Source organism: Miniopterus natalensis, chromosome 15 (assembly GCF_054644295.1).
Source record: "Miniopterus natalensis isolate mMinNat1 chromosome 15, mMinNat1.hap1, whole genome shotgun sequence".
In the NCBI taxonomy this organism is placed as follows: domain Eukaryota; kingdom Metazoa; phylum Chordata; class Mammalia; order Chiroptera; family Miniopteridae; genus Miniopterus; species Miniopterus natalensis.
The window spans coordinates 39,516,817-39,544,269 of record NC_142095.1 but is presented as its reverse complement, the minus strand read 5'-3'; the positions used below and the strand labels follow the sequence as shown (position 1 = coordinate 39,544,269).

The following is a 27,453-nucleotide window of genomic DNA, read 5'->3' as shown; positions in this document are numbered from 1 at the left end:
AATGAAAAACTACTTCATGTTCACAGATTGAAAGAATTAATGGTGTTAAAATATTCACACTACCCAGAAAACCACAGATTCAATGAAATTCCTATTAAAATCCCAGTGGTGCCCAGATGGGCATGGCTCAGGGTTGAGCATCCACCTAGGATCCATGCGATCATGGTTCAATTCCCTGTCAGGGAACATGCCCAGGTTGCAGTCTCAACCCCCAGTTGGGGGCGTGCAGGAGGCAGTCAATCAACGACTCCCTTTCATCATTGATGTTTCTATCTCTCTCTCTCCCTCTCTCTTCCTCTCTCGGAAATCAATAAAGATATATTTAAATAAATAAATAAAAATCCCAGTGGCATTTTTCACAGAAATAGAAGAAATAATCCTAAAATTTGTATGGAGCCACAAAAGACCCTAAAAAGCCAAGGCAATCTTGAGAAAGAATAACAAAGCTGGAGGCAACACACTCCCTGATTTCAACCTATACTTCAAAGCAATCACAATCAAACAATATGGTAATAACATAAAAACAAAAACACAGATCAATAAAACAGAATAAGAGAGCCCACAAATAAACCCACACATATATGGTCAATTGATTTATAACAAAGGAACCAAGATTATACAGTTTCTTCAATAACTGGTGCTGAAAAACCAGAGAGCCAAATGCAAAAGAATGAAATTGGACCAATATTTTATACACAAAAATTAACTCTGGATTAAAGGCTCGATTATTAAGACCTAGAAACATAAAACTCCTAAAGCATAGGTAGTACACTCCTTGACATCAGTTGTGGTGATCATTTTTTGGATCTAATACCAAAAGCAAAAGCAACAAAAGTAAAGTAAACAAGTGGGATTTCATCAAACTAGAAAGTTTCTGCACAGCAAAGAAAACCAACAAGAAAATGAAAAGGCATCCTACTGAGTGGAATATTTGCAAATCATATGTGATAAGGGTTAATATCCAAAATATGTAAAGACTTCATACAACACATGGCAAAAAAAAATCCACAAAGAATCCGATGAAAAAATGGGCAGAAAATTCAAACAATTTTCCAAAGATGACATACAGATAGCAAATAGGTACATAAAAAGATGTTTAACATCACTAATCATCAGGGAAGTGCAAATAAACACCACAATGAGATATCACCACAAACCTCTTAGAATATCTATTATCAAAAAGACAAGAAATAAGTGTTGAAAAGGACGTGGAAAAAAGAGAACCCTTGTTCACTGTTGGTGGGAATGTAAATTGGCATTTTAATTAAGATGTGTCTTGCTGTGGGCCTCTTTGGGTTTCTCTTGTTTGGGACCCTCTGTTTCCTGGACTTGTAAGTCTATTTCTTTCCCCAGGTAGGGGAAGTTTTCTGTCATCATTTCTTTCAAATAGGTTTTCAATTTCTTGCTCTCTTTCTTCTCCACCTGGCATCCCAGTAATACAAATGTTGGGCCTCTTGAAGTTGTTCCAGAGACTCCTTACATTATCTTCATATTTCTGGACTCTTTTCTTTTTGCTCTTCTGGTTGAGTGTTTTTTGCTTCCTCATGTTCCAAATTGCTGATTTGATTCTCAGCATCCTCTACTTTACTGGTGATTCCATGTAAATTATTCATGTTAGTTCGTGTAGGCTTCATTTCTGATTGGTACTTTATTATGTCATCAATTGTCTCACTTGTTTTCTTAATAGTCTTACTAATATCCTGCCTGCATGCTCTGTGGGGGGAGGGCTCGCCAAAGGAGCAACGGCCTCTACCAGCTCTTCTCTCTGGGAGAAAGCTGCCCCTCCACCTCTCACCCCAATCTCAGGCAAGTCAGTTCCTCCCCGAATGTCCCAGGTTCCTTTCAAGCTGCTGCCCAGCACTGGAGCTCAGAGGGAGCACATTTGAGTCCGTGCTCGGGCCCTTTAAGAGGAGCTGCCTGGGATTCCCGCAGCCTCCAAGTCCCTCAGCCTCAATTTCTGCTGGTTTTTACAGCCCGAAGTTGTGGGGACTTCTCTTCCCGGCCCTGGAACCCTGGGCTGGGAGCCTATTGTGGGGCTGGGACCCCTCACTCCTCCGGGAAACCTCCACCACCGAGATGTCCCTCCCGGGTTTAAACCATGGCACCAGGTGTAGGCTCTCAGGTGAATCTCCGAGATTAGCCCAGATCAGCCCACGTCTCCGCCCCTCCTACCAGTCTCGATGCTTCTTCAGATCCCTTGTTGTAGGGCTTCTGTTCAGCTAGATTTCAGGAGGTTCTGAGTGATGGTTGCTCTGTATTTTAGTTGTAATTCTGATGTAGTTGTAGGAGGCGGCAGGTACAGCAGTTACCTACGCCGCCATTTTGTTGACTCTCTCCCTTTACTTTTTAACTTACTGAAAACCTTGAATTCCTTAAATTTTAAAACTTTAAATTAATTGAACTTAATTCCAATTGTGACTTTAATTTTAAGTAAATTTTAAACCAAATAACAATTTCTAAACAAATACCTGTTTGCACACCAGTATCCTTCTTAGGAGAGTTCATAGAATTGATACAGGTGTTCATTTTACTAACTTCATCCAAGCCATGTCTTGAGTTTGAAATGTTGTTAGTAGATTCACTAAACTCCACTTGTATTGTATCAACTGGCAAGAGAAATAAATTATCTGATAAAATGATAGTTCAGGAATATTAAATTATGAGTAGCAACAACTAAATATGCACAAGACTGTTTAATCAATATTAAAAATGCAAAATAATTTAGAAGGGCTAGCCTAACGTTTCTTACAAAAAGTTATCTGTATTCTTATCCCTTATTGAATATAGGGAGACCACTTAATAGATTTCTCCATAAAAATGGGTACAGAATATTCATTTTACCTACTGTGATATAAATAAGAAAATATATGTGAAACGATACTGAAAAGCGTAACATTCCTTAGTTGTACTCTTAAGACATTTCCCAAAAAATCCATATTATAAAGGTATATTATATATAATTCCTTTAAATTCCTTTAAAAATAGTTAATAGGTGTGTTAAAGGTATTAAAAATAGTCAATTATTTCAAAATCAACTTCAAACAAAATATTATAAATTAAATTCTAGTTAAGTGCTTACCACCAAGATTTTTAATCAATCTAGAAGTGTCATGTCCCTTTTGAGCCAATTCTCGGATTCTCTTTTCTTGTTTTAGTCTCTGTGCCAGCTCCTGTGCTCTCTGCATCGTTTGGAACAGTTCATTTGTCTTGAGAGTTATAATTTCCTATCAATATTAAAGTGCAAAAATTTATTAAATAAATTATCAAACACATACAAACTTGACTATTCTCTTAGTAGGTATTTCTAAGCTCCTACTAAGTGCCAGGCTGTATTCAAAATACTGGGAGTAGAAGAGTCAACAGGGCAAATTTTTTCTCTTTGGAAGCTTACATTTTTAGTATCTTTTTTGTTTTTTAAAGCAGTGTCAGTCTTTTTAATTTTAGCCACTCTAGTGGATATAAAATGGCATTTCATTGTGGTTCTAATTTACATTTCACTGATAACTAATGAGATTGAACTGCTTTTTAAATACTCACTGGCTGTTGTTCTTTTGTAAAGTTGTATAGTACCTGTTCCAGTCTTTTTGCTCATTCTTTTGTTGGGTTTCTGTCTTTTTGCTGTTGATTTACAGGATTTTAATTTTTTATTTATTTATTTTTTAAAATACATCTTTATTGATTTCAGAGAGAGGAAAGGAGAGGGAGAGAGAGAGAGAATGATAGATCAATGATGAGAGAGTCATTGATCTGCAGCCTCCTGCACACCCCCAACTGGGGACCGGGCCTGCAACCCGGGCATGTGCCCTGACCAGGACTCGAACCCTGATCGCCTGGATCCTAGGTCGACGCTCAACCACTGAGCCACGCCCGGCTGGGCAGGATTTTAATTTTTTAAATAATTTTTTTATTTTTCAATTAGAGTTGACACACAATATTATATTAGTTTCAGGTGCACAACATAGTGATTAGACATTTATATCTTACAAAGTGATCATCCCAGTAAGTCTAGTACCCATCTGACACCATACATAGTTATTACAATATTATTGACTCTATTCCCTATGCTGTACTTTACATCCCATGACTCATTTTATAATTGGTAATTTGCACATCTTAATCCCTTCCCCATTTTCAATCAACCCTCCCCTCCATCTGACAAACCATCAAAATGTTCTCTGTATGTATAAGTCTATTTATGTGTTGTTCATTTATTTTGGTTTTTAGATTCCATATGTAAGTGAAATCATATGGTATTTGTCTTCTTTTGACTCACTCATTTAGCACAATTCCCTCTAGGATCTATCTATGTTGTTGCAGATGACAAGATTCCATTCTTTATTTGTGGCTTAGTAATATTCCATTGCATACACGTACCACCTCCTTTTTAGTAGTATTCCATTGTACACATGTACCGCGTCTATCAATAAACACTTAGTTTACTTTCATATCCTGGCTGTTGTAAATAATACTGCAGTGAACTTAAGGATGCATATCTCTTTTTGAATTAGTGTTTGGGGTTTCTTCAGATAAATACCCAGAATTGGAACTGTTGGGTCCTTTGTCTCTTGGTATAGCCTTTGTTTTATGGTCTATTTTGTTTGATATAAGTATTGCTACCCTAGCATTTTTTGCTGTTTCCAGTGCATGAAATATCTTTTTTCATCCCTTTACTTTCGGTCTGTGTCTTTCTATCTGAAGTGGGTCTCTTGTAGGTAGTCAGTGCATTCTTTACATCTGACTGGTTATTTTTTATATTTTCTATCTCCATTTTTATGTTTCCTATCTCCTTCTGGAAGTTCTCACTGACATCACCTATTCTTCCTTAATTTCACTGAGCATCCTTATAACCAGTGTTTTGAACTCTGCATCTGGTAGACTGCATGCCTCCATTTTGTTTAGTTCTTTTTTCTAGAGTTTTGTTCTGTTCTTTCATTTGGGACATGTTTTTTTTTTCTTTTTTAACTGTATATTGATTTCAGAGAGAGGAAGAGAGAGGGAGAGAAAGGAAGGGAGAGGGAGAGAAATAGAAACATCAATGATGTTGTCATCATTGATCGGCTGCCTCCTGCACGCCCCTGGCTGGGGATTGAGCCCACAACCTGGGCATGTGCCCTGACCAGGAATCGAACCTCAATCTCCTGGATCCTAGATCAATGCTTAACCGCTGAGCCATGGCTGGGCTGGGACATGTTTCTTAGTCTCTTCATTTTGCTTACCTCTCTGTTTGTTTCTATGTATTACTCAGAGCTGCTACATCTCCCAGTCTTGGTAGAGTGGCCTTGTGTAGTAAGTGTCCTATGGGTCTGTGACTCAATCTACCTGATTACCTGAACCAGGTGCTAGAGGTATGTCCCTTGTGTGGGTTTTGTGTGCCCTCTTGGTGTAGTTGAGCCTTTATCGTTGGTTAGCTCATCAATTGGTGGGACTAACCCTCAGGCTGATTAGTTGTGAGGGCTGGCCTTGTCTATAGCAGAGGAACTGTTGTGCAGGGGCTGACCCTATGGAGGGTTGACTTTAGTGGGGGCTCTGGTGCCTGCAGAGTCTGCCCTTTGGCTGTGCCATTTTTGGAAGTGGTTAGGTGGTGCTCTGGTGTGTGAAGCTGGCCACTGGGTGTGTTGGTTCTGGAGCCTCCTGGGAGGTGCTCTGGTGCAGCCAAGGTCAGCTACTGCCTATGCCCTGACCAAGGAAACTTGGTATAAGATGCAAAATGATCTGAATATGGCTGCCATTTGTGTTGGGCTTGGCGGTGTGGGGAAGAAGCTAAACTGAGAACTGACGCATACTACCATTAGTGCCAGGCTTGGGACTGCCCAGCAAGAGATACAGAACACATTGAGGCCCAATGCTACTTGTCTGGAGTTTGTGAACCATTGAGATTTTAGGAAAGTCTGCAGCATGAGCTAAGACAGGCCATTTATATGGAAAAGCCACTGGAAGCAACTTGGTTGAGCCCAAAAGTTGGGTGAGGCAGGGTCTCAGGGAATCACCAGGCCGGGTGAATGCTGTTAGCCAGGTGGATGGATATTCAGATCTGGTATCCACTTAAGCCTTGTAGGCTGGGTGTGGGATGGGCACAACAAAGGAACAATGGCTTCTGCCCGCACTTCTATAGGGGAGAAAGCTGCCATTGAAGCCTTTGTCCTGAAGCCAGACAATTCAGTTGTACCCCATACGTCTCAGGCGCTTTTCAAGCTGCTGCCCCCGTGATGGAGATCAGAGCAAGTGACTGTTAGCAAGTAAGTAGGCATGGGCCCCGGGATTCCTGCAGACCTCCATCTTGCTCCATCTCAGACCACAATCTCTGCTGGTTAAGTTATGGGGACTTCTCAGCAATGGAACCCTGGGCAAGGGAGCCTGGCATGAGAATGGGACTCCTCGTTCCTCAAGGGGAACCTCTGCAGCCAAGATATCCCTCCCAATTTTTAACTACCACACATGGTTGTGGAAGCAGCCAGTTCTACATCTCTGTACTTCCTACCAGTCTCCACCTGGCTGCTTCTGTACATCCTTTAGTTATAGGACTTCTGTCCAGCTAGACTTGAGGTGGTTATCAATGATGGTTGTTCTGCTTGTTCTGCTTATTTGTAATTTGGATGTTATCGTGGGAGGAAAGGAACACAGTATTTACCTACTCCAACATCTTGACCAGAAGTCTAATCTTTTTCTCCAGCTTTGTTAGACCACAAATATAAAAACTCTTTTACATTCAAGTTTATATTAATGAAGCTTTCAAAGTTTCTAAACGAATGGTCAATTCCATCAGAATTCTATTAAGATTAAAAATAGATTACAAAGAGGTAAAATGCAAGGTTTATGCCCATTTATTGCAAATCAAGCAAATGATACTTTGATTTTTTTTCATGTATATAAGTTATTTCATAGGAGTAGTTGACTTAGCCTATTCAACATAGTGGAATCAGAACCGCGACCATGTGTCCCTTCATCAGCTAATTTGGAGTGAAGGTTACAAGTGCAAAAGGCAAGAAAATGCAGGCTCTCAACCCCACCTCTCAACTCTAAGGGAAGTGCTCTATGTTCTACTTTGTAAACCTCAAGAATCTTTGGCAACTGATGTCAATATTATGAGTTGCTCTTTGTCAGTTCAGCTTGACATTACTGATACCTATACTGTCTGTACCACTTAATATAAGGATTCTTCTAGCCAACCAGATATCTACTCTTTACATATTTATTTATTTATTTATTTGGATATCTACTTTTTAAAAGACCCTTATTTAGCACAGAAGAGACCTCTAACATAGCAACAAACTGTATTATCAGTCCCAGCCAATCACTCCACAGATATATGCTCCTATATATAAGAGGATATAGTCAGAATGGCCAATCATTTTTCTTAACATTTCTGGAACATTTATTAATATATTAATAACTGCTTAGAAAACATTTCAAAATCAAGCACATGGATAATTTTTGTTTTGTGATGTAATAACTCATCTTGACTTCCTTCTTATCAGAGAAAAAAACCCAAGCAATATAGCATTTGCGAACTAATCATTTGAAATAGAACCTTTTCTAGATTCCTCCTTAACTTTCATAACCTTCTTTATGCAAAGTTTTAGTATTTACACATAGAGATTCACAATATCAAAATACATGAAAATGTTTAACTGTTGGTTATTTTTACTTTAAGAACACATCCATTTTTACTCTAAAATACTACAGTTAGAATATAAATACCTACTTCCTTTTGTTTTTGCTTAAGTATGTCTTCTTCATACTGTTTCTGCATCTTTTCTCGTTCCCATGCTAAGCGAAGCTCCTCTTCTTGCTCTTCCTTCTTTCTTTGCTCTTCTTGCAGCTGCTTCTTCCTACGCTTCTCTTCTACCTGGGCAGTGATGGCTTTCTAGATATAAACAATCACATAAATCATAGTCACAAATTAAAAAAAAAACATGATGCATTTGTTTTAGTGTTTCTAAAATAAGTTTATCAGTATACAGATAGTAATTCTCATCCTGACAGATTTCAAGAGAACTAATGAAAAAAAAACCCAATGCTAACTTAAGATTTAGTGCCATTTCACATATACAGTCTATATATTAAAAATCTCTTCTTCTGCCTGGCCACTGTGGCTCAGTTGGTTGAGCATTGTCCCATGTACCAAGAGGTCACCAGTTTGATTCCTGGTCAGGGCACATGCCCGGGTTTCAGGCTCAATCCCCAGTAGAGGGTGTACAGAAAGCAGCCAATCAATGTTTCTCTCCAGTGGATGTTTCTATCTCTCTCTATCTCTCTCTTTCTCTCTCTCTCCCTTCTCTCTAAAATCAATAAAAACATTTTTTTTTTAAAAATCTTCTCTTCTGGAAGGTGGGTAGCTATACTATATGATACTGTCTGATTCTCAGCATTAGTATAACCCTAATATAATGCCAGTTGGAGTAGGGATTAGATTCATCAAGCAATTTGGCAAGGACGATGTTCTAAGTTTATAATGAAATTTTACTTTCCATTTACTTAGGTATCTACTGGCCATAAATAAGGCAAAGAACAATACTTTACAATGCAATACCTGATGTTCTAACTGTTTTTGTCGCCACCTTTCTCGTTCCTCAATCTGAGCTGGGTCCAAGAGAGCAGTCATAGAACGGAGAAAGCTGGCAAGATAGATACATGAGCTATTTAAAACCACCAAAATATGTGTTTAACAAGATGCTAAATCGTTTTTGTTTGGGATATATCTACTAATTATTTCTACTTTAAAGAAAAATATCAAACCTGAAATCAATTAAGATACACTATAAATATAGTAACATTCCTAAAAAAGCACACAGACATTTTTAAACATCAATAAATACTAAAGTATAAACTTACTTTGTTTTTTGACTGTTTGGCATTGCCACACCTCTAACAGGTTTTGCTATATGGTCCTCTTCTAAAGGTTCAATCTGGCTTCCAGTTGTAGGCGTATAAACACTGCTGATATCAGCCAGCTCCTGAGTGTCCGGAGAGACACAGAAGTACTCTGGTTGTTTGTATGTTGATCGAGAGGACAGCTGAGACTGAGAACCAGGACAGCTCTTTAATGAATCAAAATGCACTGCCCATCTGTCATGTTCCTCACCCTAATCATGACAAATAAGAATTGCTAAGAATTTTCTAATTGTTCTCACATATAAAATTTTAAATGACAATCAAACATGATTTCTAAGTCACCATACAGCAGAATAAGCATCATAAGAATGAACAAAACTGCATCCTGTATTGATTCCATATATACATTTATGTAACGAGCTTGGAGAATAAAAGAAATTCAAAGAATTGGGAAATTTCTAAACGTTACAAGAAACTACACAGAATCACACTTATTAAATGCATTCAATGAGAGGTTCATAGGAGTAAATGTGGAATAACTGGTATTCTCTAGTCTTGTCAAATAGTTTCAGAATACCTTTAGGATTAAAAACTTTGAAATTCACACCTGTCAGAATAGCTAGCATCAATAAATCAACAAACAACAAATGTTAGTGAGGATATGGGGAAAAGAGAACCCTTGTGTACTGTTGGTGGGAATGTAAATTGGTGCCGAAACTATGGAAAAGTATGGATGTTACTCAAAAAATTAAAAACAGAACTACCTGATGACCCTGCAATTCCACTTCTGGGTATTTATCCGATGAAATCCAAACCACTAATTTGAAAAGACACATGCACCCCTATGTTCATTGCTGCATTATTTACAAAATAGGCAAAACATGCAAACAACCTAAATGTCCATCAACAGACAACTGGATAAAGATGTGGTACATATCTACAATGGGATATTACTCGGCCGTAAAAAAATGAAATCTTATCATTTGCAACAATGTAGATGAACCTAGAGGATTATGCTAAGTAAAATAAGTCAGACTCACTTACATGTGGAATCTAAAAAACAAAATAGAAATGGACTCACAGATACAGAGAATTGACCATTGCCAGATGGGAGGGGGGGTTGGGTGAAAAAGGTAAAGGGATTAATAAGCACAAACTGACAGTTACAAAATAGTCACAGGGATGTAAAGTACAGTGGGGAAGAATCACTTTGTGAGTTATATAAATGTCTGAAACTAATGTAATATTGAATGTCAACTGTAATTGAAAAAAATTAATTTTTTTTAAATTTTGAAATTATTTTTTCCTTTTATATTCATACAATTTTTAAGCTACCTTTGAAGACATAATTTTTTTTTCTGTTTTTCTTTGCCTATCATCTTCTATTTGTTTGTTCAACTCTTCAATCCATTTTCTCTGCTATTCTTGTTTCACAGCACTGAAAGGGTGCTCTGACAGTACTGCTTCCTAATTAAGTCATCAATACCATTTAAAGTACAGTTGTCTTTTTCTAACCACTTTACATCTACAAATCTTGCCAAAAGTTACAGATTTAATACAGTAAGATATTTATTTCTAAGAGCAGAAATAATTTTAAACAAAAAACTCTAGTATACAAGAATTAAGTAGATATGCTGGTTTTCAGAATCATATTTATAACATATACTAAAAGGATATAAGATAAATACAGGGTAGAGTGAAAGTAGGCCTACAGTTGTGAGTACACAGAGTTATTCTTGTATTATTAATTATTGTATTATTTTCCATATGAACTGTAAACTTACTTTTGCCCCACCCTATATAAGGAAAGGAAATTTTCTAATGAAAAATAGAAAATTCTTTCTCCAAAACGATGATAGGATTTCCAAAATTCTATCCTAAAATAGTCTCATTTAGATTTGGAAAGGAGTTATAGTGATAATTTAAAATAGATGAATACTGTTTTACATTTGGCTTCAAAATACAAAAAATATTGCCTTTGGACTCAGAGCCAGGAAGATAAGAGACCAACTTTCTCTACTGAATAATAATGTCACTTTCTAGGATACCCTTCTTCTTTTCCATTTCTGCTACTATAGCCCTATCACAATCTATGACGTTTCAATAAGAAAAAATACATTGAGCCCTCACTGATGTGGCTCAGTTGGTTGAGTGTCATCCCATGCACTGGAAGGTCGCCAGTTCAATTCCCAGTTAGGGCACATATCCAGGTTGCGGGCTCAATCCCCAGTCGGGAGTGTGCAGGAAGCAGCCGATCAATGACGACCCTCTCTCTCATCATTGATGTTTCTACCTCTCTCTCTCCCTCTCCTTTCCTCTGAAATCAATAAAGATATATTTAAAAAAATAAATGAATAAAAATAAAATAAAAAATCTACAGCATTGCCTGACTGGTGTGGCTCAGTGGTTGGGTGTTGACCCATGAACCAAGAGGTCCCTGGTTCGACTCCTGGTCAGGGCACATGCTCAGGTTGCTGGCTTAATCCCCAGCACGGGGCATGCAGGAGGCAGCCAACTGATGTTTCTCTCTCATAGATGTTTCCAGCTCTCTATCCCTCTCCCTTCCTCTCTCTAAAATCAATTTTAAAAACGTATTTTTTTAAAAAATAAATAAAAATCTACAGTGTGCCCGGCTAGGCGTGGCTCAGTGGTTGAGCGTCGACCTAGGATCCAGGTGATCGGGGTTCGATTCCTGGTCAGGGCACATGCCCGGGTTAAGGGCTCAATCTCCAGTCAGGGGCGTGCAGGAGGCAGCTGATCAATGACTCTCTCATCATTGATGTTTCTATCTCTCTCTCTCCCTCTCCTTTCCTCTCTCTGAAATCAATAAAAATATATTTTTTTAAAAAAAAAGAAGAAAAACAAAAAACTACAGTGCTGAATGAAAATGTCTACCACCAGAATCATCCATTTAGGTTACTGTATTATTTTCAGAATACATTTGTTAAAATGTAAATGTCCACTAGGAAGAAGGGATTATATGTCTAAAAGAGAAACAGTAACATTTCAAAAAAATTTTTTTTCACGGTACAAAAAAAAGTTTAATTATTAGCATGAACTTTACCATTTCCCTTATGCTATGCGATGCCATTTTATTTTATTTATTCATTTATTCATTCATTCATTTTTGTAGGCTGGGAAGTAAATGAATAGAGCAGCTTTCTATCCAATCATCTCCCCTATCCTGTGCTTCAATGTCCCAAAGTTTAAATAACAGAACAGGGAAGCTGCCCTGAACTGAACTCAACACTTCGGAATCATTTTTTAAATTTAAGGAGCGCATGTACTCAGTAAATATTAACTGGTAATGAAAAATAAGAATATTTAGATTCATCCCTTCAAGGAAAACAGGTTACACAGTGATCAAGTACTAAAAAGCATATATATTCAAAGGAATGACACTTAGGACTTACCTCTAAAATCTGACTAGGTCTAGATGGTGAGTGACATTCAGTTTGGACCACTGCTCCCTGACTGGGAGACTGTGGCAGAATGCTGGAAACAGTGGCAGAAGTCTAAAAACAATTAGAAAAACAAGGGTACATTTTCTTTGTCTTATATAAAACACAGGCAAAATTTAAAGATTACCAAAGCAATACGTGAGGGACACCTGGTACATACCTATGTTTGATTTCATAACCTTATAGTGGATACCCCCTGGTCAGTGGTAGAATTTTGTAGTTACACAAAAAATTGCAGAGTTCTTTTACAGAAGCCTAAAGATGGTGCCTGGGGCTGCTACCCTCACTTACTAACAGAGCAAGACAATTTACAGAATGCAAACAGAGACTAGTAGAGATCACAATTAAATTCAAAATAACACTTTTCAAATATCATGTGAAAAGTAAGTTTTTAAAAAAATATGCTTTTTAAAATATTTAATATAAATATTTATTTTAAATAAGTATGTCGGGAGGAACTGGATGAAAGGGGGCAAAGGGATTAGCCAAAGAACATATATGCATAGCTCATGGACACAGATAGTGGTATGGTGATGGCCAGAGGCAAGGGGTGCAAAATGGGGACATCTTTAATAGTGTAAACAATAAAAATAAAGTAAAAAAGAAATAAAGTATACCTTCAGTAAATATAAATAAATGTGCTTTAAAAATAAGCTGTATGATATGAATATGGCTTAGCATTAAAAAAACTGCAATTGAGATGTTTTATAGTCCATAAATGCTTGATTTTGATACTCTTACCTTAGACTGGTCAAAAATTTGAAGTTTTTCCCATACTATTTTATCACTTTCAGATTTTTCCCAAGTATTATTCCATTTTTTAGGAGCTTCTTTTTCTTTCTTCTTTAAAGCAACCTGTTCATCTGTAAATAATGTCCTTTTTAAAAAAATGTACAATAACTGTAAAAAAAAATCATGTAAACAAATCATGACCTTCTTAAAGAGTGCAGATTCCAACACAAATTAAAATTGTTTTGTAGGGAGGAAATTAACTCACAAGACACAGAAGAATTTTAAGGGATATGGAATAAAATATTTAATCAGAACCAATTGTAAGTATGGCACAAATGAATGTATAATGTTTGTTTTATTACAATTATCAATAAAGAGAAATTTTTTTCAGAACAACATATTTTATATTATGCTAATTATTCTGAGGTTCTACTTTCCTGTAATGTTCATTCAATTATTACTAAGAGACTTAAAAGAACTCTGGATTCAGAGAACCATGGGGGTCAAATCCAAGTTCAACTACTTTCCAGCTATGTGACTATGGCCAAACTGCTGTTCACCTCTCTAAACATGTTTGTTCTGTAAGAACAGAGTGATAATAGTGCCTATTTCAGTACAGGGCCTAGCACAGAATAAATATTTAATAAATGCCATCCATTATTATTCATAACTATGGAAAAGTAAAAAATATAAAATCTTATGTCTAACAGACCAATATAAACAAACAAGGTCCCAAATCAATAGTTCTTAAAACTTCAGATATAAAAATTTAAATTCCAAGAAAATTAATGAAAGCATAGCTTTAGCAAAGATGTCCTTTTCTAGCAGTATCAAGTAAAAGAAAGTAAACTGTGGTTTTTAAGATAATAATTAAAGCATAAAATGCTTCAGTTACTTCCCAGTATTACTTCACAAGTTTTGTATTGTACTTTGATAAGCTAAATTTTATTGAAAGAAAATACTTAAAGCTGTAATTATGCTATAAACACATATCAGATCTCCAAATCTTCTGACTCTGCTACCATACATTTAATTACTTCATTCTTCTGTTACCTTCACTTCCAATATCAATTCATTCCCTATTTGTTCTGCTTATCTCTTTTTCTAAATCTCATGTCCTGCCCCAAGCGTGACTGCCTCACAGGAGGGTGAAGCCCATCTTCATGCTCTTAGTACAGCTATTCCTAAAAAGTACAACTGTTACTTCATGTATTTTCGAAACTCTGGACTCCAAGTCTAGTCCAAGAATTAACAGCAGTTTCATAGTTATCATCAATATTTTAAGACCCTAACAGAAATTAAAATTTTTTCTGTAATATGGTATCTACAGGCTGACAAAAAGCAATAAGCTTGTTTTTGTATGGAATATACTAATTGATATCATATTAGTAATTCTTCATTAGGACATTTTAATTATTTAAAAAAGTAAACTTGCTCAGCTGGTGTGGCTCAGCAGTTGAGCAATGACCTATGATCCAAGAGATCACAGTTTGATTGCCGGTCAGGGCACATGCCCAGGTTGAGGGCTCAATCCCGATAGGGGCCGTGCAGGAGGCAGCCGATCAATGACTCTCATCATTGATGTTTTTCTCTCTCCCTCTCCCTTCCTCTCTCTGAAATCAATAAAAATATATTTTTAAAAACAACTCAATAATTTTTAGGTAAAACCATCTTTACACCCATAGGATTTCTGTAATGGAAAAGTATGATAATGGATTCTCAAGAAATGAGAAAAGTTTAGGAATCTTTGAGATCCAGGAGCTCCAGAATGATACTGGTGACATTAATGCTAACCTCTGGATTTTGGTACACACCGCAGAGTGCCAAAAAAAAGTTACAACCTAAGCGAGTGTTGAAACCACAATCTTCTTACACATTTACAGAGAATTACTCTAAATGGCAAATGTTATAAAACAAGACTTTCAATAACATTATACTGAAAGATATATTTCATCCTTAATATATATTCCGTAAGCCAACCAAACTACAATAAAAAGTATTTAAGAATTACCTACCAAGCTCTTTCCTCCACTGGGCTTTTTTTGCTTCCAACAAACTTCTATCACGTTCTCTTTCCCCCAGAGTACTGAACATGTCAGCTGGTTTCCATACATTCTCTCTGAGACAAACACAAAAAATAATAGAAACCTTATTATACATTTCTATACAACATACTCCACAAATATTAAGTAATAAACTTTTAACTAGCTCTTAGTCTTCAGAGTTAATATTTCACAAAAAGTCAAGGAAAAGAAAAACCATATTCGCAAGATATGTGTTACATACGTGGCAGTTTTCTGCTCAGACTGCTTAGATGTCTCCTGATTTTTATTTAAAACAGATTTATTTTCATCCTGGACATATGAAACAGCCTCAGCTTTATGGAGTAGTCCCATAATGTTCTCATCCTTTGGTTGATTAGGAATACTGTTTAAATGTAGACTGTACTGACCTAGGAGGTAAAATGCATGCTTTAAAATTAACACTAAAATTACGTCTATAACAATACCTTATTTGGATACTGCTATACAGTTTAAAAAACAATGCCTTACACATTGCCTAATTAATCACTTCTCACAGCAATCCTTTCAGTGGGTATTATGACTCCCTTTTAGTCCAAAAAGGAAACTGAGCCCCAGAGGTTAAATGGCCCAGAGGTATGGCCATAGCCATACAAATTCCTGTATCAAATAATGAGCAACAACAAAAATAAGCCTACATTTACTCCTGCCAACAACGCTTTTACAAATAATACAAATGAAAACACAATTCACAACTTTATTGAAAATAAAAGCAAATAGCTTTATGAAAAACTATCTTGTCCTAATTTTTCTCATTTAGCTGGGAAATCAGTGAAAAACTTTACCATGAGCCACTGTCTCTATGCCCCAGCTATATCTATTCCAAATATTGTATACAGGGCTCATATGCTTGGCTCAAAAATTATTCTAATTGCTCCTTAATGTGCTAGTTCTCCTAGTGAAGAAAAAAGCATATCTAATATGGAGGTCATTATAAGACTAGGCAAATTCTGCATTTAACTTTGTTGATATTCTCTCTCATTATCTTTAATAAGTTATTATTTTTTGTTCTCTGAGCTAGAATTCTAATCTTAAAGACAAAATCTAGCTCCCTCATTTTACAAAGAATAATCTAGACCAAGAGAAGGTAAATGACTCCATCTCAGCACCTTGGGAGTATATATAAGCTACGTAGTCTCCAAACCAGTTGTGGAGCCTCTTCCTAGTGACAGTTAATTTTATTTTTTTATTTATTTCACTATTGCCTCACAAAATGTTAATGATACTGCTACTCATATTCACAACTCCTTAGCTCAAAGCTGAAACAAGAATGCCTTTAAAAACATAATACAATTACAGAAGGCATGTAACATTCTACTGCTCCTTCCAAGTCTGTGTTTTAAGAATATAGTGCTGCCCAGCCGGGTGTGGCTCAGCGGTTGAGCGTCGATCTGGGATCCAGGCGATCAGGGTTCAAATTCCCGGTCAGGGCACATGCCCAGGTTGTGGGCTCGATCAATGACTCTCTCATCATTGATGTTTCTATCTCTCTCTCTCCCTCTCCTTTCCTCTCTCTGAAATCAATAAAGATATATTAAAAAAAAAATATATATATATATATAGTGCTGCCAATCCTTAGCATGGATTGAGAGTTAGGAAAAGCAAAATGTGGTGGTCAAGAAAATCAACATTTTCAGAGAGCAAGTCAAATCTTCTTAGTAGGGTTTCCTCAATTTTCACTAGACGTATAGTTTTTTTAGAACATTTAATATAATTATTTTTAATAGAAGTGAAGTCTCCTACATTCTATAATAAGTACAATAATGTTTTGTATTAACATCTTTTCTAGAGTCCACAGAAAACAGGATTTCTTAAGGCTATGGTACATGAAAGTAATATTCTGGGCATTAATCTTAAAATATAGCATACTATAAAAGTATTTCTGTATATGAATTTTTTAAAAATTCTTACGTTAAAATAGAACTTAAGAGGCACAATTACGTAAAATCCAATGAACCTGAAATTCTAAAACACTTGATATATCAATAAAATTAATATTAATTAAAACTTCAGAAAGTCTTACTTGTTTCTTCCTCCTTTCCTTGGTTTACAGTCATCAAAATCTGTTGTAGTTGGTCTTGTGTTAGACACACCAAACTACTCTTCGTATTTTCACCTGTGATGTTTTTTTTGCCAGGCTTCTGTTTAGCTACTACAGGTGGATTTCTGATGTTTCTAGTCTTCTGTATAGTAGGGGTTGCAGGTGAAATCTTCTTCTGGATATGAAGACAGTCTTTATCAGCATACTGCTTGCATAAATCCTTAGCCATACTATTTTTTTCACCTTTTGCCAGTGAAGTTTCTGAACCAATTCTCTCTTTTTCCAAAAGTTTTTCACTCCTGATACAAGTATTTTGTGTTGATTTTAGAATGTATCCGGTTTGTTTTGTTCTTAAAGGACATTTGCCAATCTTGGTCTTATTTCCCATCTGTTAAGACACCAAAAATTTATAACAGCCCATGAAAAATCAGTAATTACCTTTATATAATCTGTGATAAATCAGGCCTCTTAACTTTTTCCCATTTTGCTTATATCCAAAAGAAACTAACATTTAACCTTTGCAGATCTTCACCTGAAAGCTTTATCAACAACTGGAAATTATTTTATTCAAGATACTGAAGAATACAGAACTTTTAATCTAGTTGTTAAAGGACATCTCCACTCTACTTCAGCACTGAATCTCATGTCATGATTACATCACCCACACTACCTCTCATCTTTAAAGGCAATTAGAGACACAGATTACTAGCCCTTATTCCTTTAATAACTTAGCCCATGGGTCATCATCCCTCTAACATAACTCCTGCCTCAATGATCAGTGCTTTCATATTCACAGAGAGCATTCCCCCAATATCCTGGTCTCTCATTTCCTTGAAATCTGCTCCTGTACTCTTGTCCTTCGTGCTACCTCCCTTACTCATTCCCATAGTGTTATCTTATACTGACTCTGTAACCACTCATAACTGCGATCCCCCATAATCTCAACTTCACTTACAGGACTCAACAATCCTGGTTCTTCTTGCTGCTCCTTCTCAGTTTTCAGTGGCTCCTCCTTTTCTCCCAGTCCTCTTAAAGTTGGAATGCCTAGGGCTCAGTCCCAAGATCTCTTCTTTAAATTCTTTCACTTGGTAATTTCATTTAAGTCTTGTGGCTCTACATATTATCCATATGATGGTGACTCCCAAATTTATTGTCTACAGGATGGGTCTCTCCCCTAAATTCAAGTTCCATCTGCCTATCCAATACTTTCATTGGGTTTCTAATAGACACTTCAAACTGAGCATGTCCAAAACTAAACCCCTGATCTCCCTCTTGCCTCTAAATAACTTCCTCCCCTCAGTCTTTCCCATGTCAGTTACTCATGCCAAAAATTTTGGAATTATCCTTGAATCTTCTCTCATATACCTCATGCAACTTGTCATCAAACCTTGTTCTGCTCCATCTCCAAAATATATCCTGAATCTGACACTACTCTTGAACATCTCTTGCCACCCCTCCACTCTAAGCCACTACACCTCTTGTCTAAATTACTGAAAAGCCTTCTAACTGGTGTTCCTGCTCCACAGTCTACTCTCAACACAGCAGCCAGTGATTACCTTAATATGTTCTGTCAGAGCATGTCACTTTCTTCAAAAGCCTCCAATGGCTTCCCATGTCACTTGGAAGAAAAGCTGAACTTCTCACTCTTACCAAAAAAGACATAATGATGGGGCACACTCCCATATGTCCCCATGATATCACTTCTAATCTCTTTTTCTATCTCTTAGCCTCCAGCTACCTGGGCTTCTTGGTTATTCCTTATATTCAACAAGAACCTCCAGTCTTAGTGCTTTAGCGCTAGTCAGTCCCTCTAGCTGGGACATTCTTCCTTCAGATTCTGCACACCTCAATCACTCACCTCTTTCAAATATGTGCTCCAATATCACCAGCATAGTGAGGTCTTCTCTGACCACCCTATTTAAAACTGTAGGTTTCCTGCTCTACTTTCACTCCCATCTCCCTAGCTCCCTTTTCCCAGCAGGTATTCAATAAATTTTTATTGAATGACTATCCTCAACTATGCCATTTTAAAGACTGAATTCTTTCTCTCAGCTCTCCCCCAAATTAGCTCCCCTTTCCAAAATATCCCATTTCTTTGGCTCTGGAGTTATCTCTCAGAACAGTAACTATGGAGACATCTTTTGAGTCTTTATTCTCTTTTATAGTCTTCTTTAGCTTACCAGCAAGTATTGGTCGTTTCTTCCTTCCAAATCTTATTCTCACCATTTACACAGCAACAAGCCTAAATTCATTTCATTACTAGTTCACAGAGTGCCTATCTCAAATATATCCCATTTAATCCACCGTACATTTCTGCAAACCCAACTAATCTAAAATAACTCAACAGTCATTTAATCACCATTAATTGTTGCTTTTTATGTGCTCACCACTATGGGAAAAGTGTTGGAGGTGTAAAGTTGAATAAGACAATATTCTTGCCATCAAGGAGTGAAGTGGATGCCACATGGCTTTCATCGAGCTTATCATATCCCAACTTTCCTTGTCTTTCAATAAATTACAAAATACACAACCACTTTGACCAATTCACCAACCCCATTTTGCCCTACTTCTCAAAACATACCTGTAGAATCACCCACAAAATTCATTTATTACCCTAATCACCTCACTTACACCCTATTTGTTTTGGGCTTTAGGCTTTTGATACCAATATCACAATCTAAAATGCCTTTTTACCCTCCCATCCCTGTGGCTATTTTACTATAACTAATTCTATAAACTCAAACTCAAATACCTACTGTATTGTAGGCTGGGTGGGAACTAGTATAAACTGAAGAGCACTTTTCCACCTACAGGAGAAAGACACTGCTAAGAACCAAACTACGCTGCAAAAAAGAAATGAGTCCATTTATTAGATTATCCAGTATTTCAAGAGAACGAAGAATGCCAGATTTTACTTTAAATTTTCCAATTTTTAGACATTGGCAACTCATTCTAGATTTTGAAAACCACCCTGTAGATTAAGCAGATTATCAGCAGACTGCACATAGCTTACAGCTCCTACTAATCTCACCCTTCTTTGATTTATTCTGGCCTTATTTTGAGTCATTAGTAGTTGAGCATTCTACTTCTCTAATTAGTGCCTCACTCCAACTGCTAAGAAATGTGATGCATTCCCTTAACATAACTTGAAAATCTTTCACTTCTGTCCCCTTCTTTCCATTCCACTAGCCACCATACAAGTACAGGGCCTCAAAAGACTCTCCCTGGACTACTACAATGATTTCCCTGTTATGATAACCTGTCCTTCACAGAGTCGCCAGAAGCCCTACAACAAAGATTAAATCATATCTAGCTCGCTTTTCAAAAATTATTTAATGTTCCCTACACAAAAATCAAATAAATTCAAACTGAGTATTCATTTAAACTCTTCATGACTATAACCCCACCCCTTCAAGCTTTATGTTCTCCATTTCTCCGAGGTACACACTATTCCCCAAATGCAAATTATGCTTTGTATCTAGGTATTTTTCCACCATTTTCTATGAGCTTAGAATACACCTCTCTATTTCTTTGACTATAAATATCTTCCTCATCTTTTAAGTTCTAATTAAAATGTCACCTCATTTATGAGGTACTCCCTGGTCTTTTCAAACCACAAAGAGCTGCTCTTCCAAATGTTTTCTCCTTTCTATAACCCTAATATACACCCAGTTTATCCTTCTTGTATTATATAGTTTACCTGACTGATACCCCCACTTCCAGGAAACACAGACTAGGTTTTACTCTTTTCTCCCCACTCCCAAGTTACAGAACACACACATACATTGGAATTTTATAGTGCAGTAAATCCTTGTTAAACAGAAACTTACTAATTGGAGCTCTAATTTAACTAGAATTATTCTGCCACATTCCAATTACATCAGAAATACTATACACTCAAAAAAAGAAAGAAGAAACAAAACAACAAATGCAAAAAAAAAAAGAAATATACAGAAAAGATCTTCAAAAATACTTATTTAATAAAGGGGGTGGGGAGTGGCAAATTACCTGGCACAAGGTCACTATACATTCAACTCAACTCTGAATACTTTTTGTAGCTTAACACCAAAGAACGGAGAAAACAGGCAGCAAAAAATTGTAAACTACCAAATAAATATTCAATTCAATTATATTCAAGTTACTTAATAAGAAAAAAAAAAAATCGAGCCGAAATCATTTCCCCAGTGTTTACAGGATAAGATGAATAGCTCAAGATGAACAGCTCAACGAGGAGGGTCTTTAGGTCATAAATATTTTATGTAGCATGTTGCTCTTTTACCTAGTTTTAAGTCTACCAGTATTTTTCCTAATATACAGACAGTGTCCAATGCAGCTGTTTAATATTGGCTGATTCCACAATTTATGAGGCCAGGATCTGAAGGCCAGAAAGAATCAGAGAAAAGTAACATTTTAAAATATAAAATGCGCTCAGCCAGGCGTGGCTCAGTGATTGAGCTTCGACCTAGGATCCAGGAGATCGGGGTTCAATTCCCAGTCAGGGCACATGCCCAGTTTGTGAGCTGCAGATGACCAATGACTCATCACTGATGTTTCCATCTCTCTCTCTCCCTCTCCCTTCCTCTCTCTGAAATCAATAAAGATACGTATTTTTTAAAATTTTTTTAAAAATAAAAAATTTTAAAAAATAAAATGTGCTGCCCTGGCCAGTATTGCTCAGTGGTTAGAGCACTGGCCTACACACTGGAGGGTCTCAGGTTCCATTCCTGATCAAGGGCCCGTACCTGGGTTACAGGTCTGATCCCCAACCCCCTTCAGGTGCTTGTGGGAGGCAACCAATCAATATGTCTCTGTCACATTGATGCTTCTCTTTCTCTCTTTCTCACTCTTGCTCTCCCCTTCTCCCTCCCTTCCACTCTCTAAAAATCAATGGAAAAAATATAAAATGCGCTACCTAGTATTAGTATTGTATATATTCTTTAGTGTGTCACTATTGATTCTCATGTGTAGAAATACCTGTAAGAAAAATTTAATGTTTTATATTTCAAATCTGTGAGATAATTTTAAGAATTTAGAATTCATAAGTTACTCATGACATTAAATCATTAATATTTCTTTCATTTCTCATTCTATAAACTTAAGAAATAAGGTTGGTAACCATCTTCACTTCATATTCATTAACACAGATTAAAAATGCAGGAGAGATTTTGAATAGAATTAAGCAAGTACTCTGACCACATGTGTTAAACTTGATGATGAGACAGATTTCAGTTGTGTTTAAAAAGCATACCATGAAGATGACAATAACTCAACCTGTGAGGAAGGGGCAAAACAACTGTAGATAGGTATTGTAGAAGCGAATCCCACTGGGGAAAAAGAGAAGCACTAGGAAGAGAGAATTCATGAATAAGTTATATATTTTTTTAAAAACAAAAGAATTCAACATACAGCTGCAGAATTGTGAAATTTGAGAGGTTAAAAACTGATTAAAACAAAAAAAGGAAAACAAATACTACTGTTTGGGATTTTATCTTCTTCAAAGAAATGAGGATCTCAGTAAGCTCTGTAAATAAGAGAAGCTTCCTGAAATAAAACCAATATAGCAGGAAGACTTAGGCTGCATCAGTATTTCTTTTTCCAGCTTTACTGAGCTATAATTGACAGTTTAAAAATTGTACATATTTAAGGTATACAACTTGATGACTCGGTAAGTCTATAGTGTGAAATAATCAAGTTAATTAACATACCCATCACATCATGGTTACCATTTATCAGTACTTTCAAGTCCCAAAAGCAAAAGGGATAAATCCAAACAATTTCCTTTAAGACAGTAAATAATTTAAAATCAACATCATCTGAGACATATTTACTCTGGGGGAAAAATGCTAGAATAAAATATCTCTAGACCACTGATAGAATTTTATAATGACCCTACCAAAAGTCTATGACTAGTAACTTTGTTTTATAGGCATGAAAGGGTATCTCCAGATGTTCTAAATTGGTTTAAAAGACAATTAAATGTCTTCACAAAAGTGGTGTAGTTAGCAAGTCCATTAAGGACATCAATGAAAAAGGAATATGTGAAAGAGGGGAAGGTTGAAATCAATTGTTACAAGTAGCTTTTTGTCTAGGAGCTTAAAAAGGGGCACTATCCTTGTTAAATGTGACTCAAAAATAGTTGCAATATTTTAACAGGGCAGGGCCAGGAAAGAATATATAATCTGTGGCCTATCATTAAGGAACACACAAGGTATATAACTATATACCACATACAGAAATAATTTTTATTGATAGCTTGTGAAATTAACTGATCATCACCACCCATTTATCAAGTCATTGATATTCGGGGTACTTAAGAAACCTCTCCCCCTTGATTAAATCTGGAAGAAATAGCAAAAACATCAAGGGCTCAGAGCTGAAAAGTGCCACATCATCCACAATGGGCTCTATTCACAGACATGAAAGAAAATCTTTAAGATACTGCAAAGATAAAAGAAAAGGGACTACAGTAAATTAAGGAAGAGCAGAGTAGAAATTTCTGCTGATGTTAATCTAAAACTGAAAAAAAAAAAAGGAGGGTACAAGAAAAGTAATGGTATCAAACATTTTTTTTATAGTGGTAATGTAATTTTATAGAAAAAGGCACTACGGGTTCCTGATAAAGAAAAACAATTTAGAAGAAAAATTATCATTAAGCTCAAGTGTGACTTCTCAAAAAAGAAAGCTAAATGCATACAAGAATTTGTGAATCAAATACAACCTTTCAGTGTGGAAAAATGGCATCATTTTGGAGATATAAAGTACAGCATAGGGAACATAGTTAATAACGTTGTATTAGTCAATAATATTGTATCGTCTGTGTATGGTGCCAGGTGTCTACACTTTGTAAAGTTTATGACTGTCTAATCACTATGCCGTACACCTGAAACTAATATAAAATACTGAATGTCAAATGTAATTGAAAAATAAAATGGAATGAGTATGAAAAGTATTTTTGTTTTCAAGTATGAATACCTATTTTTAAACATCTTGGGAACTGTACTGTCCAGTACAGTAGCTATTAAATTTAAAATTAAATAAAATAAAAAATTCACTTCCTTTGTCACACTAGCCACATTTTTAGTGCTCAATAACTACATAAGACTAGTGGCTGGCTACCATACTGGAAACACTAATTTTAGAACATTTCCATCATTATAGAAAGCTTTGAGAGAAAAGGGTTCTAAAGACTTTTACAAGAGAAAAGTTATGATTTCATTTCTGTGAAAGGACCAGCCTGAAGGCAAGGGAATAATAACTTCCATCATTACTAACCCCTTATAATATTTTGACACACTTTATTTTCAAACCACTGTAAAGAAAACTGCATTTTACATTTGAAAACAGGTCAGGTGAAAGTCATTTGTTTGGCTTACCTTTATAGAAATTTTTGATTTACATTCTACAAAAGAAAAAAACAAATTACTAAACTATCAACTAAAAACATACTAAGGCAGTTACAAAATTTTTTAAAAATTTTAGCATTAAGATATTAAGCTGAAATATTAACCCCAAAAGCATTAACTTTAGGTCCTGAGTGTTGTTTTACAGTGTGGTTCAAGCATTTCTATTTCATTTTTATTTTCCGAGGTAAAACTATAAACAGGTCAGGCAAAAAGTAAATAATGTGAATGAGAAGACTACCAAAGTATACTCTGAGTTTTAAAACTAATATGAAAAATGACTTTAGCAACTGTGGTCTTACTATAAACTTAATTTTCTCAATTACGTTCTTTACATGCACAGAACATAAGTACATTTTCACCTAGATTATTCATTAGCCAACAAGAATGTTTGCTATATGCAAACATAATGAAGAAATATATAACACATGAACTATATTGGATCATTAAATTTCATGAATACTGACAGTGGTAAGCAGTGATGTAATCTGACTTGGCTAAAAATAAATCTGAGGAAGTTAAGGTAAAGATTTTTTTTCAAAGTGTCATTTAAATATCACTCTATCACAAGCAAAAAGTCTCTTAAACGTATAAATATGTAGAAATTTAAAAAGTTAACATTTTCAGATTCCAGTCACACAGCATACCATATGGAGACAATATTAGCTTGGGTTTTCCATCCAATAATTCAGTTTCAAGCTTTAAACCATCTCTGCAAAATAAAAGAAAGTTGTAAGAAACAGCAACATTTTAAATAACCAGAAATGCTCATTTGAACGTAGAAAGTAAATCTGTTCTTTTGAAATGATACAGGAATCTTATAAATACTAAACCATTCTTTTAATTAAAAACATTTTTCAATCCAAGATAAAACTGAAAACAACAGGGAGATCCACATTCTTGAAACTTTCTAATAAAGAATTTATCTTTAACCTGAAACTTGAAAATGAGGTGTAACACTGCCACCAAGGTTATTCACTGAGCATAGAGTTCCATTCTATTTTGAATATTTCAACTAATACATATTCACATTTATTGACTCGTTTGTTGTTATCACAACAATAATTCTACAGCGTGGGGCAAAAGTAGGGTTGCAGTTGTTCATGAGGAAAATAAGAGATTAATAAATAATAATACAACAATAAACTATTTCTCGTACTCACAACTGTAACCCTACTTTTGCCCCACCCTGTATAATAAACTGTGGCTGCTGTCCTTTTTTTTTTTAAAGATTGATTTTTTTTTAGCGAGAGAGGAAGGGAGAGGCACAGAGAGAAACAATGTGAGAGCGGCTGCCTCCAACACCACCCCCCCCCGCCCCCACACGTGAGATGGAGGGAAATGGAGCCCGCAACCGGGGCACGTGCCCTGACCCGGAACAGAACCGGCAACCCTTCGGTGCACGAGGCTGGACGACGCCCAACCAACTGAGCCACACCGGCCAGGGCCGGCTACTATTAATTTGTGCATGTCAAATCGAAGAGCACAAAGTATCAGTAGACACTGCCAATAAACATGTACATCTGTTAAGGTCCTAATAAAAACCACTGAAAACAAAAATAGCAATCCGCAAAGTTAATTTAGTTTTAGTTAAAAAAAAAAAAAAAAAAGTGGGACAAAAGTGACCTCCAAGAGAAAATTAAAAATCCAGCGGGCCAAAGAAGAGAGAAGTTGGGAAAGGTCTGATTAGGAACACGAAATACAAGGTATTGCTAACGTAGGAGAAATCAAATTACCTAAACGTGTTTGAGATAAAACACTGGAAAAAAAAAAAAATTGGTTTTAATGACTTCCCTGTTGCAGGTATACGAAGAGTTCGTGTTTACGCCGATGAAACAAACAAACAAAAAGACTTTGAAACAGCAAGCATGTCTGTTTAGCAGTACAGCACGGTGCACTCCTTCAGGGGCCGACTGCCCTATTTTTCCAACCCTAAATTCTAGAGCATAAAATTTGCTAAACGATGTGCAGTAGTCTGAGTTCGATGACTTTTCACCTTCTTAAAATATTCAACTTCTCAGTAATGAAAACCAGGCAACAGTCCTTTTTATTGACTCAACCCCTACTGAAGAGGATTTCTCATGTGCCTGGCGCTGGAAACACCGGGGCTCCGAGGGGCCTCGGTTCCCCGCGCGGCGGGCGTTCAACTCCCCCGGGCGCTCGGATAATCCGCAAACCGCACGGGCAGGGTGCAGAGACCCGGGGCCTGCGCCAGGCTTTCCCCCCGGGGGACCGCTAAGCTTTGTCTCCCCACCTGCCCGCCCCGCTCATCTCCACTCCTCCACGCCTCTCCTCCTCCAGGCCGAGGTCAGTGAGGGGCCGGAGGGGAGGGCCGGACGGCGTGAACTCGCGTTAGGAAGAGAAGCTAGGGCTGTGCGGGATCGTGAAGGCCCACCGGACCCCCGCCCAATTCACCTCAGGGAGCCGGGGCCACTTCGGACGCCGCAGCCCCGGGAGGTTCTCCGCGCCGACCCAGCCTTACGCCCTCCCCAGTGACGCCCACCTTTCTCGCCCCAGCTTACCCCAAGTTCATGGCCCGACCTCGCGCTCTCTCCACAGGACGCCCGGGACCCTTGTGTACGTCGGTTGCCGCCGCGGATCAACAAGCTTTACGCCGATTGGATACAGAGATGCCGGCGAACTGGGAGAGAGAACCAATCAGAGTTGGGTTTGCTGGTGAGTTGGGTCTCGGGGCGAGACTGCGGGATGGCAGGCTTCCTTCGCCAGGCGCGGTCCTTCTGGGGTCCGGACACGTGGATGGCAGAGGCCTTTGTTGCTCGGAATTGTACCCCCCACCCCCACACCCCCGAGTTCAATCCCTCGGAGAAGTGCTCCGCCCAGGTGGAGTTGGCAAAAACAGAGATACAAAAAGCATAATCTTCTTTTAGGAAATGAACATTTTCTGT

The 27,453-nt window shown here is 37.0% G+C and overlaps 1 protein-coding gene and 1 non-coding gene across 5 annotated transcripts in view; both read right to left on the bottom strand.

Annotated features, from left to right (window-relative positions):
- The window catches only part of CCDC66 (coiled-coil domain containing 66), a 44,196-nt gene extending 17,046 nt beyond the window's left edge, over positions 1–27,150 (bottom strand). Inside the window, exons 1-13 of one of the 4 annotated variants that reach the window (XM_016204511.2) lie at positions 27,070–27,150; positions 25,195–25,259; positions 24,521–24,546; positions 17,130–17,535; positions 15,312–15,477; positions 15,041–15,144; positions 13,035–13,156; positions 12,246–12,347; positions 8,833–9,083; positions 8,531–8,615; positions 7,703–7,864; positions 3,080–3,224; positions 2,469–2,606 (exon numbers count right to left, since the gene is read on the bottom strand). In XM_016204511.2, coding sequence (XP_016059997.2) covers positions 2,469–2,606; positions 3,080–3,224; positions 7,703–7,864; positions 8,531–8,615; positions 8,833–9,083; positions 12,246–12,347; positions 13,035–13,156; positions 15,041–15,144; positions 15,312–15,477; positions 17,130–17,535; positions 24,521–24,546; positions 25,195–25,259; positions 27,070–27,080 — 1,783 coding nt within the window. In that variant the 5' untranslated portion in view covers positions 27,081–27,150. Of the gene's footprint in view, positions 1–2,468; positions 2,607–3,079; positions 3,225–7,702; positions 7,865–8,530; positions 8,616–8,832; positions 9,084–12,245; positions 12,348–13,034; positions 13,157–15,040; positions 15,145–15,311; positions 15,478–17,129; positions 17,536–24,520; positions 24,547–25,194; positions 25,629–27,069 lie in introns of those variants that run through there. The other 3 variants (XM_016204512.2, XM_016204513.2, XM_016204514.2) reach the window with 3 other exon arrangements.
- LOC148091460 (small nucleolar RNA SNORA36 family) lies at positions 11,958–12,089 on the bottom strand. The gene has a single exon (XR_015715740.1). It is a non-coding gene; the product is annotated as a small nucleolar RNA SNORA36 family (small nucleolar RNA).
- Positions 27,151–27,453: the final 303 nt, after the last annotated feature.